General features: G+C 39.6%; 1 protein-coding gene across 2 annotated transcripts in view; it reads left to right on the top strand.

The window, feature by feature from the left end:
* Positions 1-19,213, top strand: part of UNC5C (unc-5 netrin receptor C) — a 384,392-nt gene that overhangs the window by 329,727 nt on the left and 35,452 nt on the right. For both annotated transcript variants that reach the window (XM_021100734.1, XM_021100735.1), the window contains 5 exons: positions 655-846; positions 1,520-1,864; positions 4,677-4,764; positions 14,711-14,879; positions 18,705-18,938. In XM_021100734.1, the coding sequence (XP_020956393.1) occupies positions 655-846; positions 1,520-1,864; positions 4,677-4,764; positions 14,711-14,879; positions 18,705-18,938 (1,028 nt within the window). The remainder of the gene's footprint in view (positions 1-654; positions 847-1,519; positions 1,865-4,676; positions 4,765-14,710; positions 14,880-18,704; positions 18,939-19,213) is intronic.

A 19,213-nucleotide genomic window follows, 5' to 3' on the forward strand; every position in this document is an offset into this window, starting at 1 on the left:
ATCTGTAGCAAAAGCCTAGGTTATCAGCATTAACCTCTCCTCCCCAGATCTGGGTCTTCTGAAAGTATACCTTTCACACCCAACACGTTTGCTCACAATGTTTGCTTTGCTTGGTTCCATCATTTCACCCACCCCTTCACCGATTTAGGGGAAAGTGAGAAGAGTACTGTGGAAACTAATTTTGTGACTTGGAATGATACTTAGAAAAATATTCTCATTCAGTAAATATACAGATTCAGAATATGCCAGATATTTCTAACAGAGTGTTTATGTTTATGTTTTTATAGAAATATCAATGAATTCAGAGCCACCTTCCAAACTTTTCTACCTGAAATTAGTCATAAACTTGTTTTTTTCCTGTGGATTGGGATCATTTGAGCTCCCAGTTTCTTTTATGCCTTGTAATAAATGGTCTGCTATGCTGCCCAATTTAGGGTAGATTAGTGAGTGGATAGATGCAGGGTGAGAAAGGAAAAGAAATCAGAGATAATTTTTCGCTGAAAGGCCACAGTTGTTTTATATAGCTTTTGAAATAGATTTGAAATTAACCTATAGAAAAGGCAATAAATGTCTGAAAAAAATGAGAGCGGTACCTATGTATACTGTGGGAAACTTCTCTAACCAGTTAATCCAGTGTTTCCTTCTCCCCTTCAGCCGCTCCTGATTCAGATGATGTTGCTCTGTATGTTGGCGTTGTGATCGCTGTGATTGTCTGCCTGGCCATTTCTGTGGTCGTGGCCCTCTTTGTGTATCGGAAGAATCATCGTAACTTTGAGTCGGATATTATTGACTCTTCGGCACTCAACGGAGGCTTTCAGCCTGTGAACATCAAGGCAGCAAGACAAGGTCAGTGGACATTGCACTTCACCCATAGACTCGTGCATAGAAGCAGCCTCCCTGGTGACTTCAAACTAATGAAATCACCCAGTGCAGCTGGACTGTAAGCCCCATGAAGACAGGGATTTTGTTCTGTTTTGGTGATTGCTATATTAGTTTCATTCACGTAGCAAATTAGAGTTGACAAGGTGCATGGATCTTTCCTTCTTGTCCTTCTCTAATGGGGTTCTCTGTCATACTTTTTAACTTTTATTTGAAAAGAGTACCCAGACTGGTTCATTGATTTCTTGACTCTCCTTATTCTCCCTTTGGACAAGACATCTTGTATTGCTATGAAAACAGTGATCTACCAGTGTAGACAAGAGAAACTATTCCCTATAGTCGCCCAGTGAGGATCACTGTCTATAAGTCCATTCTAAGCTAAATACCTTAGAAACAATGAGAGGACTTCAAGACAAATTATCGAATGAACTTGTCTGTTTATTTGTAGCCAGTAATAAAACAGATCCTAGCTATCTAATTGCCCTGTTTTCACCAGACCTTTAGAGTCTCTCCAGCTCTAATACTTGTTGGGTCGCTTAGCTATTGGCTCAGAAAGTGTCAGGGGGCGTCTGACTAACGTGAGTTGCCTGAATGAAGAATGGGAAACAGACAATGGACATCCTTTCTCTTTCTGACTCAGACCTCCTGGCAGTACCCCCAGACCTCACATCAGCTGCAGCCATGTACAGAGGACCTGTCTATGCCTTGCATGATGTCTCCGACAAAATCCCAATGACCAACTCTCCAATTCTGGATCCACTGCCTAACCTGAAAATCAAAGTGTACAATACCTCAGGTGCTGTTACACCCCAAGATGACCTCTCTGAGTTTGCCTCAAAGCTGTCCCCTCAGATGACCCAGTCTTTATTGGAGAATGAGGCCCTCAACCTGAAGAATCAGAGTCTAGCAAGGCAGACGGACCCATCCTGCACTGCATTTGGTACCTTCAACTCCCTCGGGGGTCACCTTATTGTCCCCAATTCAGGTAATTCCTAAAGGTTTTTTACATCACAGAGGTAGAGCTTGAAAACTTATTCTTACACCAAAAACCTTTATTTTTGGTTTTCATTAAGCCTGAAAAGCTAAATGTAGCCTACCTAACCCAAATTTACTCTCAGTGTAAGTCAAACATTACTTCAGACAAAATCAGCAAAATTGCATTATCTTCCTCCAACCAACTCTGAAAACACCTGTTCTCGAAATATTATACTCACAACTTTCTGCTAAAGCATAATTTAGAACTGTCATTGACCTTTTTAATAGAGCTTCAGGAGGCAACATTAAGCCAGAAGCCCTCACTGTTGTCATCACACTTTAAAAGGACAAATTAATTAGAAAGCATATCGGTTGATTCAGTTCCAATTCTGTACAGGAAACAATACTTCAGCATACTAATGTTTAGATGATCAGAGGACGTGATAATAGCTGTCAGATCTTCATTTATTAACTTAACTTTATTACAAAGACTTCAGTCTCAAGTTATTGACAAGGTACCCACTCCAACCTCAAATATATCTAGCTAGAATCACAGCTTCATTATGTGTCTTTTTTGTAGTATTACCTAGTTTTCAGTTTATTCATTTAGTTACCTGCTTCTAGAGAATAAATCCTATAAAGCTTTAAATAGTGAACTAAATTTAGTGACTTATAATGTTTAAGTTTGGTATTAAATCTAATCAGTAGTAGTAATTGGTTTGGAGTTATCTACTATAAGAGGCTTAATGGATTCCTCTCTGAATGTACAGTAGCTTTTTTTGGACAAGACAAAAGTATTTTGTAAATACAGCAGAAAGGAACAATTTGAATCAAAGTCTACATGTAGCATAAAAAGAGAATAATATGTGTAAGAGCCATAGAGCCAAGTAACATACAGAAACAGTTGGTCTTCAGATCTGAATATGAACTTGTCTTTGATTTTTTTCCTCTCGTTTAGTCCCCCGTTTCAACACCTTGCAGTTTTTCACCTCATACTTTTAAAAGTGTATTTTAACAAATTGAGATATTTAGTAGAACATCAATTTTCCTTTTTTAAAATATATTTTACATAGCCGAGAGCATACATTATATATTAAAGCTTTTAAACTTATTCTCATGCTTATTGCATGCTCTTTAAAATCATGATTTTAAATATATTTTTAATAGTCTCCCAAATGAATAGATCAAAATATACCTTACTGTTATTTCATTGTTTAAATACTACATTCCCAAGGCAATTTTTTCATGGTATCCTCCTTTGCATTTTTTTCCATTCCATACACATGTCACTTTTTCATGTGAATTATTATGAGGGCTTCTTAAGTGGAAAGGAGGGGGCTAGCATGTTTTAAATACTTCTGTGTCCTGGGCAGTGGTGATTTACATGCATTATTTTATTTAATACAGTAACAGGACTTACCTTATATGTGTCAGGCATTATTCTTATTATTTTACATAATTCTGTTTCATCCACAAACAAACATAAAGGCACATTTGATTGTTCCCAAAGAAAAAATAAAAATACCAAGGTTTATGTGCCTCAGGTGTGGTCTCCCTGCTTCCACTCTGTGCCTCCCCAAACCATCCTGACCCTGGCTTGACATTGCACTTCCCACAGTCCTCGCGTTGCTTCCTTCTCAAGAAGTTCATGACTCAGCATTTTCAACCAGTTATAGAGGCTTTGACTAACCGTTCCTCTTTAACTCCCCATTCTTTACTCTTGAGACGTTCCAGCATTTGTTGGGCACATTTCCTTATTGCCCTCTGCTCACTTGGCATATTCCATTTCCTTGCTATTTAAATAAGCAAGTCAAAGATAAGAACACTGTCTCTTACTTCTTGACATTCACTACATGCCCAACACTGTACTCACAGTCATGTTCCATAAATTTTTATTGAGTTGAAATTAACAGTGTTTATTACAATAAAATTATGGAGTCAAGTATCTTCAGGTTGCTGCCCATCCTGAATTATGCTCTATGATGAGGCCTTAGTGATGGAAGCCCATTGTTCCTATAGTGTGGTCCACATACCACCATCACTGGCATCACCTGTTGGAACTACAACTTCCCTAGGCCTTCTGAATCAGAAACTTGGCGGGTAGAGTACAGTAACCTGTGCTTTAGCAAATCTTCCGAGTTGATGCAAACCCGGGTTGCAAACCCCTGCCCCTGGTAGTTGACTTAGAATAAAGCTCAATCCAACAGTCCTACAAAGGCACCAGTTAGCAGCTAAGGAAAAACCTGCTGGACCTGCTATCACTAAACGTAGCAGTTGCTCTTCACTTTCTACAGTTATTGTGTGATGAAAGAAGTTCTCCACCAATTATTCTATTGCCCAAAAAACACTGAGGCTAACCAGATACTTCACAAATAAATGATTTTTGATATTGTTAAGGTTAGCTTTTTCCTGACTTTGAATCTTGTGGGGATTTTTCTTTTTTTTTTAATTAGAAATGATGTGTCATTACAGCTGTTTGAAATTTTAAGAGCAGTTGTTGGTTTTGCCCTCATTTTTACAAGGAAAACGGCAGTGGAACCATCTGTCCATTCCCTAAATAAAACTAGAGTTTAAAAAATTCCATCATTCCTTTAAGTAATTCCATAACAGTTCAGAGGGAGCTGTGGTAACAAACAAGGCCAATAAGGAAGGAAAGCAGGGCACCTATGAATATTTACATGTCTTTAGAGAAAAAGCAGCAGGCTTATGGCGACATAGCCACAAAATCTCCTCATTCCTTTTCACGTGCTTCAAAGGCATTCTGTGAAGTTTCTTTTTGATTCCTAGGTCTTATGTGACTGCTTTTCTCTTTTGCTATTCAGGAGTAAGCTTGCTGATTCCCGCTGGGGCCATTCCCCAAGGGAGAGTCTACGAAATGTATGTGACTGTACACAGGAAAGAAAATATGAGGTAAATATGCTTTTTCTGGTGCACTTGACTTTATCAATGTCTGACTTGGAGGAGAATTGTACATTAGAAAGAAGACACCCAACATATTTTTCTCTTCATTGCCCCGCTTCTGGCATATCCTTTGCCCTCTAACCCTATAAAAGGTCACCTTTTGCTTCTCTTTATCTCTGAAGCTCCAGACGCCTTTGCAGGTCTTGAATAGGGGAAGGCCAGAGATCTTTTCTCAAGTGGACATGTGACCGTATGAGCTGAAAAAATGGCCAGGCCTGTGATCCGTAGACAGTATGACAGAGACACATGGCAGACAGAGAGACATCAGCTTCCTGTGGCCTGGCTCAGGAATCCAGCCTGTTGCCATTACAGGGTTAAAGGTCACAAAAAATTAGACAACCCCTTAACCCCTGACCTGCCACCCCCACCTCAGCCCAGCACTTTATTCTCACTTGCAGATTCTTCTTTTAGGGACTGTCTTCTAGCGTTGAAGCTGAGAGACCGCCTTCTTAACGTGCAGCACCTGTAACGTCTGCCCTTGGGCTTTTCTAAATGGGCCTAAGGTTGACCCAAACTAGGTTGAATCTAAGGGCTGTTCTCAATATTTCATAATCACCAAGATGAAGTTATTTTAAGTAAAAATAACAAGAGGAGTTTCCAAGTCCTAAGTTCAATTTTCACTTTGGCCTCTAACAAATCGTATCTGGTCTGTCTTGATTAGTTCTCACATAAAGTGTGTGTGTTAAATAGTGCTTTCAAGGCCTGACTGATGAATGCTTCTGAAGTGCACGGAGATCTTAAAAATAAGAGATGTAGTTGAAATGAAGGTCCTTACATGTAATTATCATTATTTTTCCCAAGGCAAAGGCATTGCTCCGCGGCCCTGAGCTCTGAATGCAAAGCTCTGACAAATGTGGAGCTAGGTTATCATTAGACGTCATCATACCTTTTCTCTTCCCCTCAGGCATCCTCAGGAAAACATGCATTTTTAGTCGTCTTCTTCAGTAGCCAAAAAGCTCTTTCACTATGTTCTCACATGGAGATATTGGTATTTATCATCTGTAGGGTCCAGAACGTTGGTTTTCTCAGGTGGTGTACTTTCACCGACACACATACCAGCCTGTCTAAGAAAAATAATAAAATTCCTTGAGCATTATTCATGTGCCTTAAATTTGAGCAACCGAAAATCACTAAAAGCTTGTATTTGCTCACATCAAATATTCATTTTTCCATTCTCAATACAAAGGAACAGCCACAGGCCCTCTGAACGCCCTTCTTTTGCAACAGGAGAAATGAAGATTAGCAAACTCTAAGACCCCTTTGTAGTTTTGTTTCTTTCTCTTGTCCAGAGTCGAGGTTAGCATAAGTACATCCATCCCTCAAGGCCTTTTGCCAACATGGACATGTTGTTTAAACAGAAATGAGTCTTGGCTTGTGCTTGATGCTGAGAAGTAGTGTTCATGGTCTCTTACTTTTCCATATGATCACCATTATCTGTACCTGAAAAATCAAGCCTTAAGGGGCTGCTGCAGGGCTGTACTGAAGCTGAAACACATGGGCAGTCAGGTGCCTCGTATGATTTTTGCTCCCACAGTTTTGTCGGCACCCTGACTGGGATAATTGTACACTTTGGGTGAAGGAGAGAGAAACAGGAAATTGATAAAGCTAGACCCTTCTGCTTTTAGCTTCCTCTGCCTTTGGCTTTAAAGAAAAGGAAACTATAAATCACTTCTTGCCATGCCTGCCACCTGAAGTTAGGTGCAGAGGGAATTGCACTATTAAAGTTGCTGTGCATCAGAGAAGTTCTGCTTATAAAAATGAAGCTAGAGAAATCTTAAGATCCCAAGAGAAACTATGCACAAGAGACCATGAAACAAGAAACAAACACAAGAAGATAACTGTCTTAAATAAATAAGAACGCCCTTTCTTCACTAATTCTCTGTTGTGATCTAGATGCATTTTTCTTATAAAAACACAAGAAGACTATTGTTTTAAGATACAGCAATACTGCAAAACGTAGCTACCATACAGTCAGCCTCCTTCTGGTTTCATTTACCTCTCACTGCAATTCTGTAAGTTATGATGAGTTTCCCTTTAAGGGTGAAAAGACTGGGGTGTGACTTGAGTCACACAGTCAAGGTTTTACAATTAGCAGGTGAGAGAAGGCAGAATTCCCACCCAGGTTATCTCCTCACCAAGTTCTCGCTCCAACATGCCATCCTGCCCTCCATGGCACCCGGTACCAGACAGCCTCTGCCCTCTTATTTTTGATTGTAATTTTTATTATTGTTGAGCACAGTTTCTTTCTGTTATTCACCAAGGATCCTTTCTCGCATCACATTTTAGAACATCTTTCAGAGAAGACACTGTGAGGACCGCAGGAGATAAAAATGTTCCTTCAGGGCATGTGTAGGAAAATGGTGATTCTTTTTCTCCATTTTCCTTCTCTGTGACCGCCTTCATTGCATCCAAAACTGGGTGTTTTTCCAGCTGGATACCAGCCAGCTGATCCTCTGCTGATATGAACTGTCTAAAGGGAGGTGTGAACTTAATTGCATGTGGCAAGTGAATGTGACAAGAGGGGGCCTTATCATTACGGAAGATGCTCTAAGAGAAAGCACAGAATGGCAGATGAGCAGCCTAAATGAGCTGCAGCGATGGGCCAGGCTGTCTCTGACCAAAAGCTAAAGGGCAGCGCTGCTGATTTCTGCCTCTCCCGCTTTACACATCCCTGGAGAGGCTGCCAAGCCCGTTTCCCCCTGTGGATACAATCCCCGCCATTAATGGCACCACCATAGGCCTTTTTGCCTTGTTTCCAATAGCAGTTTTAAAAAATGAGTCTGACTCAGACTGAAGTTTGGCCCTTGATCATTTCTTATTGAAAAACAATTTGAAATGAAGATATGTATGTTAATATTCCCTTTCTCTCTATTCTCTCCTTGCCTAGTAGTTTTCTCAAAAGGCCAAAAAGTCAATTTAGACATTCCAAATATAAAGGTAAATAGAACTTTTTTTTTTTTTTTGGTAAATTGTGGGAAACCTTATAAGCTCCTGAGCAGCCAAGTGCTGCAGGAACAGCAGTGCTCTTCAAAGGTTGATCTGGTGACACTGTGCAGGATGAATTGGTTAGAGGAAACAGAAAGACTCCCCAGAAAGCTAGGGGGCCTGGTTGGCCTGAGACAGTAATCACGGTGTGAGGCGAGGAGGAAAGGAGCCAGGCCTGAGTCTAGAGAATGGAAAGAAAAATGTATTTCAGAAGAAGAGGGATTTCACAACTGGTCAGAAGTGTGGCAAAAAGCGGAAAAACACACAGAATGTATCTAGGAGTCAAGCCTTGGGCAGTGCGAAAATTGTGAGAGTAATGCCAAGGGTCAGAAGCAGCATTTGGTTCACGGAGCAAGAACAAATTCTGATTTTGATGTGCACAGCATGGGCAAGGGGCGACATGGGATTCACGTTAGAGACGCAGATGGGAAGCCACCAGTGAGTGGATCCTCGGAGGGAAAGAGTGCAGCGGCAGAAAGCAGAGAACTTAGGAGACAACTTAAGGAAATACTCTGATTAAGTTTTGGGTATGATGAACAAAACTAAATCGACTGTACAAGGATAAGGCAGAAGAATAGTTTGCATCTAGCAAGGTGCTTAATAGAGAGTTTGCTCCTCAGTAAATGTTTTTCGACTGTACGAGGATAAAGCAGAAGAATAGTTTGCATCTAGCAATGTGCTTAATAGAGAGTTTGCTCCTCAGTAAATGTTTTTCAACGCAAGAATGAATGATTTTAAGTCTAATAGGAAAAAAATCCAAGGTGAAGAGAGTTTCAAGCTGGAGGAAGTGATTCACAGAGGTACTACTAAAATTAAAATGCAAAGAAAAAGAATAATTTTTTTAGGTATTGGATTTGTCAACTTTGAGACACTGGTTGCTTTTAGTGTTGGGTTTTGTTTGTCTGTTTGTTTGTTTTAAAGGATGCAATCCCAGTAGGAAAGGTTTAAGGTATGAGTTAGTGGTGAGGCAATTAAGAGTATCATTCTATTTACTGAGTATAAATAATGAAGTAATATGTTAGGATTGTGGGCCAGATACCCTTTGTACATAATCATGTAGCAGAAGGTTTTCATTTTATTTAATGTGTTGTCTGGACCTTTGTAAAATAGCAGTTGTTACTGTTATCTCTCAGTGAAACCCAGTGATAGAGTCCTAAATCTCTTTTTTGAAGGAACAGCTATAAAAAGACTAAAGGTAGAGAGGGGAAAGGAGCGGAGTCCGGGTGTGTTTAAATGTTATTCTCTCACTGTGCTCCGCAGTGTTTATTTATTGAGTCCTACTTCTAAAGAAATGATTCAAGGTGATCTATGAAAACAGGCTTTTTCAACAGAAGGAAAAAAAAATTTTTGAATAAGCAGATGAAAAAATGAGAAAATGGAAAAAGTAAGATTCGAAAAGAGAAAGCCAGGTAAGCAGTTAGAATATAAAATATGTGGTATAATTCCCAACAGAATTCTTGTTAATAGGTCATGAAGTTACTGTTTCAAAGCTTTCGCTAGGGGAACATGGTAAGTTACAAGATCCATGTGTCCAAAAGGGAAAAATATGCCAGGAAGAAGCTCAGTTATTTCTCCTTTGGCTTCTCATAAAGGAAACATTTTGTTCATACAGTGAACAGCATTGAATAGTAAAAAATAGCAGTGAGCTTCATGTAGATACTTCTGTCAGTGTCCTTCCGTGTGCAGATAGTGTAAAGCCCAAGTTTAAATTCAGTAAAGTAATTCCACAAGGTTTAGCGCTTCAGTCTGGGGCACAGTACTTAGCTGTTCTGGCTTAATCCAGGGACAGATTTTGGCCTGTCTAGGGAAATGGGAGCACACCCTTCAGAGTGGCTCCCATAAATTTTTTTTTTTTTTTTTTTTTTTTGCTCAATCGAGCTTTTGAGAGCAAGTGAGTTAGATACTCCTTGTCGGATACCTTGAGTGCAGATATTTCAAGTTGCCAGTTATACATGAAACCCTGTGCTTTAAGAGGCAGCTGAGTCTAGGATGCGATTGTCATCCTGAGGGACCTGACGAAAGATGTGTGTTAATCACACAGAGGTAGATGGAAAAAGATTCTTTTCAAGAAGCAGTGCTGAGCTTGCTTTAGCAAACAAATCGAAAACAAAAAAATATATATTAAAAAAAAAAAAACCTGCAAGCCCTGAATCCAGATAAGCAACCCAGAATATACGACTGTGTGAAAGAAACCAGACGACTTGTGCTTGGATCCTAGCTTTGCCCATGACTAGCTTTGTGGCTTTAGGGAAGTGTGTTAATATCTCTAGATTCCAGTTTCCTCTTGTGGGGAAAAAAAAAAAAAAGGTAATATAAATACTTATCCTGACTACCTTACAGATGTGCCTTGGGCAGCAAATGTAATAGCTTTTATGAAAGTTTTGTAAATTGTGCACTTCTGTATCGGAGAAGTTCTTCTTGCTGATAACAGCAAGAAAAGGATAAGAAAATCTGACAGGAAACTAAAACTCCTCTCTGAAGGCTTTGTCTTAGAGTTCTCAGAACACCTCCAGCATTTACCATGATCTTTTTTTCCTTGTTGGACTTTGAAAAGCCTTTAAGAATTGAATCATTGTTCATTGCTGAATTTCTACTTAATTGCTATTTCTGCAGCTAATTTTTACCATGAGTTCATTTCCATATCATCTGCAATTAATATTTACAGAATGTCTGCTTAAATAGCTTAGATAGCACATGAGACATAAAGGAATAAAGACCCTTCTCTGCAAAAACATAAAAGATTTATTTTTTACTATTTTGGCTGTACATATTTTAATATCCTCCCTTTATGTAAATAAAGAAATGTGGATTCAAACTCTGACCTTTGGTTTCACAAAGTTAAATCTTAACCTTCCCAAAGAGGCTCCTTCCATATATGCTTGGAAATGTTTCCAGTTTGAGTATTATACTTCTTTTATCTTGAAAACCCAAAAAAGATTCTTATCATTATTTCTTCTTTGTTTTGCATTCCCTGTTATCAATTCCACATCACCACTTCCCTATTCATTACATTCTTGCACCTCACTGGGTTAATAAATTCTTTTGACACCTACTGCCCCTTCTTTCCCTTGCTGTCCCTCCTCCAAGAATGTTGCCCATCAATATTGCATGCCAGGGGAGTGCAGGTCTGACAGCGCCCCAGCCCAGCAGGGAGTCTTCTCCCTTCTGTTCCAACTCAGTGATGAGAAGAATCTGCCCTCCTTCTGCCTCAAGCACCAGCTGCTAACAGTAGACTAAGACACAGATGTTTCCAATCCCCAACTTTGTTGCAAGGACCACTTGAAATGGATTCCACTTTAGTCTCCTCCTTAAAAGTTTAATGCTCATTCTTAAGGTACACTTGAAACTAAAAGGTAAGAGTAGTGCTCAGGAAAATGCAGCCATTACTGCCTTCCCTCCTGCCCCCAGTGGGAAAAGTAGAATTATGCAAGAATACGATTACTGCTTACAGCAAATAATATAATATCAACTAAGTCAACACAGTGAAAGCAAGACTTCACTCACATTCTTAGAGAGTGAATTTCAGACTGGGACAAAGGAAGACAAACTGGGCTAAGAGGAAATGAAAACCAAAAGGGGACAGTAATGAGTTCTCAAGCTGCCATTCACCTTGCAGTTCCAAATATAAGTACGTTTCCAAGTACTTTGATAACTTTTGATGCAGTAAAACTATGTTATTATTCGGTGAAAATGGAGATGGTATTAAAAGAATAAAAAGATAATTTTTGAAAAAAAATTTCTGAAATAGAAGGAAAGGAAAGCTGTAAGTTGGGAGATTCTAGTGAAATTTTATAATTAACGAGGAAGCACTGATAGCCAAGTTTTATTAAGGAGAAAATACACCAAATTTTAACTTGAGTTCTTAGAACGGGTGATAATAATTACTAAGAACTTCGGAATTTCTAAGATTTGACCTTGCTTGTGACGTACCAAGTCGGCTGCCACACTTTGGTGGATGCTCATAAATGACATAAAACTCCTGAGTCAGAGACAGAGGATAGTTTATTGCTCACAGCAGTAGTGCTAGCCAAAGTATTACCATGTTGGTGCCCATTTCCCAAGCCCCAGTTCTGAAAGAGTGATGTAAAGACAAACAGGTGGCATCTACACACTCTGTGGTTGTGTTCCAGGAATAGACCTTTGAGCTTAGGGAACCCCAGAGTGTTTTATGATGGGAAGTAGACATGTCTGCCATTTCTCCAGAGGTAAGTACAATCTTTATCTTCCAAGGTGATTGCTGTACAGTTGCCTTGAAAAAAAAAAAAAATAAGGACAATGTAGAAACATGAGAGATCCATGAGGAATAGTCTTCCAACAATATTAAAAAAATAATAAGAGCTACTATCTTTCATTGAGTGTTAAGTGAGTGTAAGCCATTGATATAAGCTAACTTCTAGATTATGTAGTAGTTAATATATTAGCCACAGATCAAGACTAGAGAAAAATCCATTTCAAGTGGCTGTTGCAATTATAAAGGAATTTGATATGTCCTTTGTAATATCCACATGAATGAAATGGAAAGATATGAACTGTGCAATGTGCATTTTAATGGGTTTATATTTGACTGAACTAAATAACTCTTAAGTGTTGATGTCAGACTAGAGAGAGGTTTCAAGCATTGTCCTTGAAAGAGCTCTGTCTTTGCCCTATTCTTGTATTACAGTGTTATCAGTGATTGGAATGAGAACATAAATGGCAGGCATATCAAATTTATGGAGGGTAAAAGACTGAAAGAGATAGACAACATTTGGAGGGAAGACATAGCATTAAGAAATACATGACCTGAAAATTGTCCTAAAACTATTAAGGTGAAATTAGATAGCTAAATATAAATTTCTCTATATAGTTTCAAAAGCCATCATTTCAACCACAGACCTATAAAGACAGCCTAAGAGGCTTTCATGTTAGGAATGCATAGAGTGGTTAGCTTTAACAAATTACTTAACCTTCTTGGGGCTTCGTTGCCTCTTTTTATAAAGGAGATGCTTAACCATATTATCTCTATCTTCCCATCTAACTCAAGTCTGCTAAATAATATTTATAAATAATTGATTGAGAATAATCAAAGGCAACAATTTTGTGAGGCATTGATCTAACTACATATTCCAAAGCAAGGAAAATGGTGGTCCCTCAATACTGTGTCTTAAGAACAGTCGGTCCCCACAGAATCTCTGGGTTCAGTATCTGCAGATTCTACCAACCTCAGATCAATAACACTTGGAAAAAAAACCATTTTTTGCAAGAAATCTCCAGAAAGCAGACTTAAATTTGCAGTGGCACATTTAATTTGCAGTGGCAGCTATTTTCATAGCATTTAAATTATATTAGGTATTATAATAATCTAGAGATGATTTGAAGTATATGAGAGGATATGTGTAGGTTGTATGCCATTTTATGTAGTGGTTATATAATTTTTTGGTTATAAATGATTATAAAATTTTTATAATGGTTGCATAATTTTTACGCAATGGTTATATGCCATTTCATATAAGAAACTTGAACATTTGGGGATTTTGGTATCTGCAAGGTGTCCTGGAACCAGTTTTCTACAGATACTTAGGGATAACTGTCTCAGCTTCATTTCAAGATGCTCCACTCGACCGAAGACACTGAAACACTGACAGACCATCTCTAAGAAAATAAAGATAGAATTATGATAGGGAGATACCTGGAAACCATGTTTTTCTAGCTGAAGTTGCAAAAATTGAGGAGGGTTGGTCTGGAAGAAAAGACTTTTTAGAGATGTAATAACCTGTCAGTGTGTAAGAGGTTCTTTCGTGCTAGAATGGGGAGAAGACAGGCCAGGGATATATGAAGAGAAGTGTCAGGAGGGCAGATTGTGTTCCTTCTAAGTAAGAATGTTTTATAAATGTGACTTAATAATAGATGAGGTGACCCTTCAGTAGTAGCTGGCTACAATTTTGGAAGAGTTTAAAGAACTGACCCTATGTCAGCATGTTGTAGAGAAGCTCTGTGCTTATTGACTCTGAGGGCTCGCCCGTCTCTAAAATCCTGTGAGGCCAGGATTTCTTAAGTCATGCTATTCTGACAGCATAGTTTTGAGTATTGTTTCTGCAAAGGCATTGGTTTTGGATCCAGCAGTAGCCCTTGTTAGTCGTGTGACTTGGGGCAATCCAGTCAACACCCGGGGGCTACTTCCTCACATATCAACTGGTAGCTCGGGTTCATTTATCCATTGGCTGGTTGGTTGCAGTCTTGTTAGGGAAAGAATAAGGCAATTGGGGGAAAAAAGTGAAAGTAAAGAATTTGGGTCTTTGAAGTTCATTCCACCCAGATCTCAGAGTGTGAAGCATGCATGTAGAGAAATATCACTTTAAATTAGTATAGAAATACAGTTTTATTTTCTTTGTGTTCATATTTGAAATACTGAATCTGCTGTGCTAGCCTCAATTATTCCTGAAAGTCATTTGGAAGAAGTTCAGCTCTGGGGTGTTCTTACTCTATTTTTGTTTTTGAAGTGTTTTTCAAGTTAGGTCCTAAAAGCAGAAAAGTACCTAAAACTCTGTGAAACCACTGGCAGCTCTTATCAGAAAAGATAGTCATGTAACTTCATAAGGATCCGATCTTTCTCATTCCATCCTGAAAGTATCTGTATGTGAATTCAGAGGAAATGACCAAAGCCAGACCTGTGTCTGAAGGAAGGGATCAAAGAGATGTAGGCAGATTCACTGTTATCAGAAAGACCCCAAGTCTTACAAGATCAAAGTCTTGGTATAAAGTGCATGTCTTCCCATTTAATTCTACCTCAACCCCCCTCCCCCTCCCCCCGCAAAAAAAAAACCCTCCAAGAAGAAACTATTTGTACAACTTTAGATCTGAAATTTCAGTGGGTATGTAGTACGTCAGTATTACGGCACTGTCATGACGCCAATCTCTGCTCTCCTCCTAGGCCGCCCATGGAGGACTCTCAGACACTCTTGACCCCTGTGGTGAGCTGTGGGCCTCCAGGAGCCCTGCTGACCCGCCCTGTCATCCTCACTATGCATCACTGTGCAGATCCCAATACCGAGGACTGGAAGATACAGCTCAAGAGCCAGGCAGCACAGGGACAGTGGGAGGTGAGCCTCTACTGGGATAAAGTCGGAACCAAAGAGTAATCCTTGTAGATGAGCCAGAACAGTTATGCAAAAGATTTTATTTTTAAAACAAAACATGGATTTTTAGCCTACCTCAAAATGAAAGAGAGTGGGGGACAGAGAGGAAGGGAAAGAGGGAGGGAAGAGGAGAGAGACAGACACTGGTTCCTGAGAGCATTTATCTACTGATTGGTAGATAGGCACAAAGAAAATGATGGCGAAGCATTAGCTAACACATAGGGAAAGTGCATTTAAGAGTTTTATCTAAGTCTCTTTTAGACTATGCATACCGTCTTGGGAAGGGAAACATATATTTTCTAAATTTTCAGTTCGGCCCCTGGGTCAGAAAATGTTAGGCACTTACTTACCAACAAGCACCAGGACTGTGGGTCTGAACTTCCCTGGGAGAAGAAGAAGGGTGTATCCTAAGCACCTACAGTGAAGGACCTCTGTGGCATCTTGGCTCTCTGTAGCCGCTGCCTGCAGAACTTCTTAAGGACAGTGCCTTAAACAGAACCTGTTCTTTACATCAGAACCCTGCAAACACTTGAAATTAAGTACAAAGGGATTCCTTATATTTACCATGAAGATTTTCTACCTAGTACCTTAAAAATATGATTTGCGTCATCATTACAGAGAGAGTTATCCAGCATGCATGTTGGATATATTTCGTGATTACTTACGGTGTTTTTCTTTGGGGAAAGAAAATTTTAGGGAAAAAAACCGTGAAGACTCAAACCCCTAATATTTTAGGAAAACGTAGCAGTAGGGTTAGCAGCATAGCAGGCATCCTTGGAATTACCTGGAATGTCCCCTCTGGACGTGCTCTCCTCTTAGTAACGAGGCATAACTCCTTGCCAGAGGACCTGAAGTCCAGGATTGAAGTCTAGGGCTGTACTTTATGTTAAGACTAGACTTTACCAAATCTAACTTCAGTTCCATTTAAGTTGAAATGATCTAAGAAATATCCCAGAGTCTTATTCTCAAGGGATCCTAAATTGTTCACACAATTCTCTGCCTTAACACCCAGTTTCTGAATTTGAGTAATAACAGCAATAACCACAGTAACATTATGAAAAGAAAGGAGATGAGACGAGTAGAAGAGCAAAATCCTGATGCAAACACTCATACTTGTGACAGAGACATGGAGCATCTTTATTCTCCACCGTTTCTTCTGGGAGGCTTTCTATAATAGGCCATCAGGAAATGACACTCGAGGCTTGCCCTGCTGGAGAAAGCAGCTTCTTTCCAGGTGTCCTTTGGGGACTGGGCCAAACTGGAGGTGCTGCATTTCTTTCTCCCCTTTCTGATTCAGTTTGAGCTTCTTTGGGTACTGATGTCATTGATGAAATGACGTCATGAATGCTATTAAAGCACAGCCCTTACTGTAGTTCAGATGATATCATAAGGCCCAACTACTAAACAACTACCTTTAGGGACTCCTTTCACAGCTTTGTCCAGCCTTTGTCATTCACTTTTATTTTTTTTATTTTTTATTTTTTGACAACCATTTGGCCCAATGAGATACAGTAGGAAGCCAAGTAGATAGGGTTGCTGCCTCTCTGAGATTAACCTAATGCAGAGGCTAAATCCACACATGGATTTTATTTCTCCCACATAAAATTTTCTTTTAAAGTTGGATTAATCAAACGTTGGAGGGGAGGTTCCTTGTGGCACAGCAGGTTAAGGATCCAGCGTTACTGCAACTGCGGTGTTGATTCAACCCCTGGCCCGGGAACTTCCACATGCCATGGGTGCAGCCAAAAAAAAGAGGAAGATTTCACATAAAAAATCAACTTCCAAGAAACTCTTAAAAAATTAAAGGCTGTGTCCTCGCTGGGCCTGTCTTCCTGCTGTGTCTGGTACTTTCACCGTAAGCTTCTTCACCATAGACATTTTTGCCACCTAATTAATTGGCCATAAGGCAGTTTTGCTGTAAAAGATAAAATAACTGGTTGATGGTTTGGTTTGACAGTTTCATTTCAACTGGTTGACAGCTTGGTTTCATCTCTCCACTGATGCAATACTCTCATTTTTATACTACATAAATCTGAAAGAGGCCGAGGGCTGAAAAGACATAGAGTTGAGCCCAGAGAACTTTGGAACATCTATCAAGGAACATGTGACAGCACATACCAAGAAGAAACAACAGTGCAGAGGCTTCAGCAACATAATGCAAAGCGTAGTTATAAATATGCAGCTTAGTATTTGGAACCTGATACCTCTCTTGATGATGAAGGAATTTTAGCCAAAAAAAAAAAAAAAAAAAAGCCAAATGAGATGAATTAGCAAACAAAAAACCCATATAATACTACAAATGAAAGGCTTTGAAGACAAGTGCTTAGGTACAACCCACAAAAGAAAATCAGTTTATTGCATGGGATTGTCATGAATCAACACACATTTCAAATGTATTTAAATATTTTATGTTTCATGATAATGTCTTTTAATTTTTGTTATTCATTTTTCATGTTTAATTTTTTAAAATGCCCCTCTTTTATTTTTTTGCTCTTTTATCTTTTATGGAAAAAAAAAACAAAACCCATTTCACTAGCAAAGATGCCTATGAAGTGCCTAGAGGCCATTCCTGCAGCGCTGCAATGGCTAAAGCCAAGTGGAGACTGAGCTCTTCAGACTGGCTCATGCTCTGCTTCCCTGCAATCTTCACCACTCCTTATTATCTTCTGCCCTACCTGCTTCACACATTCCATCACCTGGCCACCCTGGGAGGCATGTGGAATTGTGAGCCTTGGTTTATAGATTCCATTCTTAGTCTTTTAGATAATTTCTGTGACCTGAGTCATTGGGTTAAATCAAAATCTAGTTAGTAACTATTTTTTATAAAACTCATCAGTTCCACTTTGTTTTTTCCTAAATGTTTTAAAAATATAAAAGATTAGTTTGTTTAAAGGATTATATGAAAAATAACATGTCTTTAAAGGCATAGAGGTTGCCATATTGTACTTTTAGGAAGGTCAAAGAGTCCAGATTATGAGCAAAAGCAGTGTATTGCTGTGGAAAGTAGCTGATGGGTGAGTTTGGGAGAACACAGTAGAATAGTGTTGCATAATTCCTTAATTTCTGTAATTCTTTTTTAAATTTTTTTCAAACCCCTTAATTTTTTAGGGGGAAACACTACGATAATGGCATTGAAATAAAATAGTACTTTTGGATTAAATCAGCAATATGGAGATTAAAGCAAATACGAGAAACAGATAATCAACTCAGATACACTGAAGTTAAAAGGATAACTTCCTGTTGTGGCTCAGCGGTAATGAACCTGACTAGTATCCATGAGGATGCAGGTTCCATCCCTGGCCTCGCTCAGTGGGTTAAGGATCCGGCATTGCCACGAGCTGTGGTGTAGGTCACAGACTCGGCTTGGATCCTACGTTGTTGTGGCTATGGTGTAGGCCAGCGGCTGTAGCTCTGATTTGACCCCTAGCCTGGGAACTTCCATATGCTGCAGGCAGGGCCCTTAAAAAAAATAAATAAATAAATAACCTATGAGTCTCTTTTGGAATTTTAGATAGAGTCTAGTAATGTAGATTCTTGGACGATCAAAAAAGGCTAAATGAAGATCTTCTAAATAAAGTATGCTATCAGTATAAAGACAAGGGAAGTGAAGGAAAGAACAGACTAAGAATGCAAATAGAACTATAATAAGGTCAGAGAAAGAAAAAAGAGCAGGAGAAGGAATAATCAAAACTCAAGAGGTCCTGCTTTGTGCATTGCCATTGGTCAGCGTCCCGGAGGCCAGGAGCTCCCCAGTGCCTCAGCCACAGCCTCTTCCTTCCCGTCCTGCAGGATGTGGTGGTGGTTGGAGAGGAAAACTTCACCACACCCTGCTACATTCAGCTGGATGCAGAGGCCTGCCACCTCCTGTCTGAGAACCTTGGCACCTATGCCCTGGTGGGGCAGTCCACCACCAAAGCTGCTGCAAAGCGCCTGAAGCTGGCCATCTTCGGACCACTCTGCTGCTCCTCTCTGGAGTACAGCCTCCGAGTCTACTGTCTGGATGACACTCAGGATGCCCTGAAGGTAAGTGGCCCCAGCCTGAGCCACCCACCTCACACCCTAGAGATGATAGGCGTGCGTACCTGCACCCAGGTGCGTGAACACAAGTATTTGGCCCCCCGAAATGCAGTTACAGAAACAAATTAGAGATTTCTCTGAAGCCATGCTGATAAATAAGCTGTTTCCGGTATGCTGATTCCTCCCAAGGGCTACTTTTGTTTACCTTCCTTGATTTCTTTTAATGAAAAATTTAGTAGTGGAAGAATTTGGCAATGAGACCTGTGGATGGTAAATAATCT

Source organism: Sus scrofa, chromosome 8, assembly GCF_000003025.6.
Source record: "Sus scrofa isolate TJ Tabasco breed Duroc chromosome 8, Sscrofa11.1, whole genome shotgun sequence".
Classification (NCBI taxonomy): Eukaryota; Metazoa; Chordata; class Mammalia; order Artiodactyla; family Suidae; genus Sus; species Sus scrofa.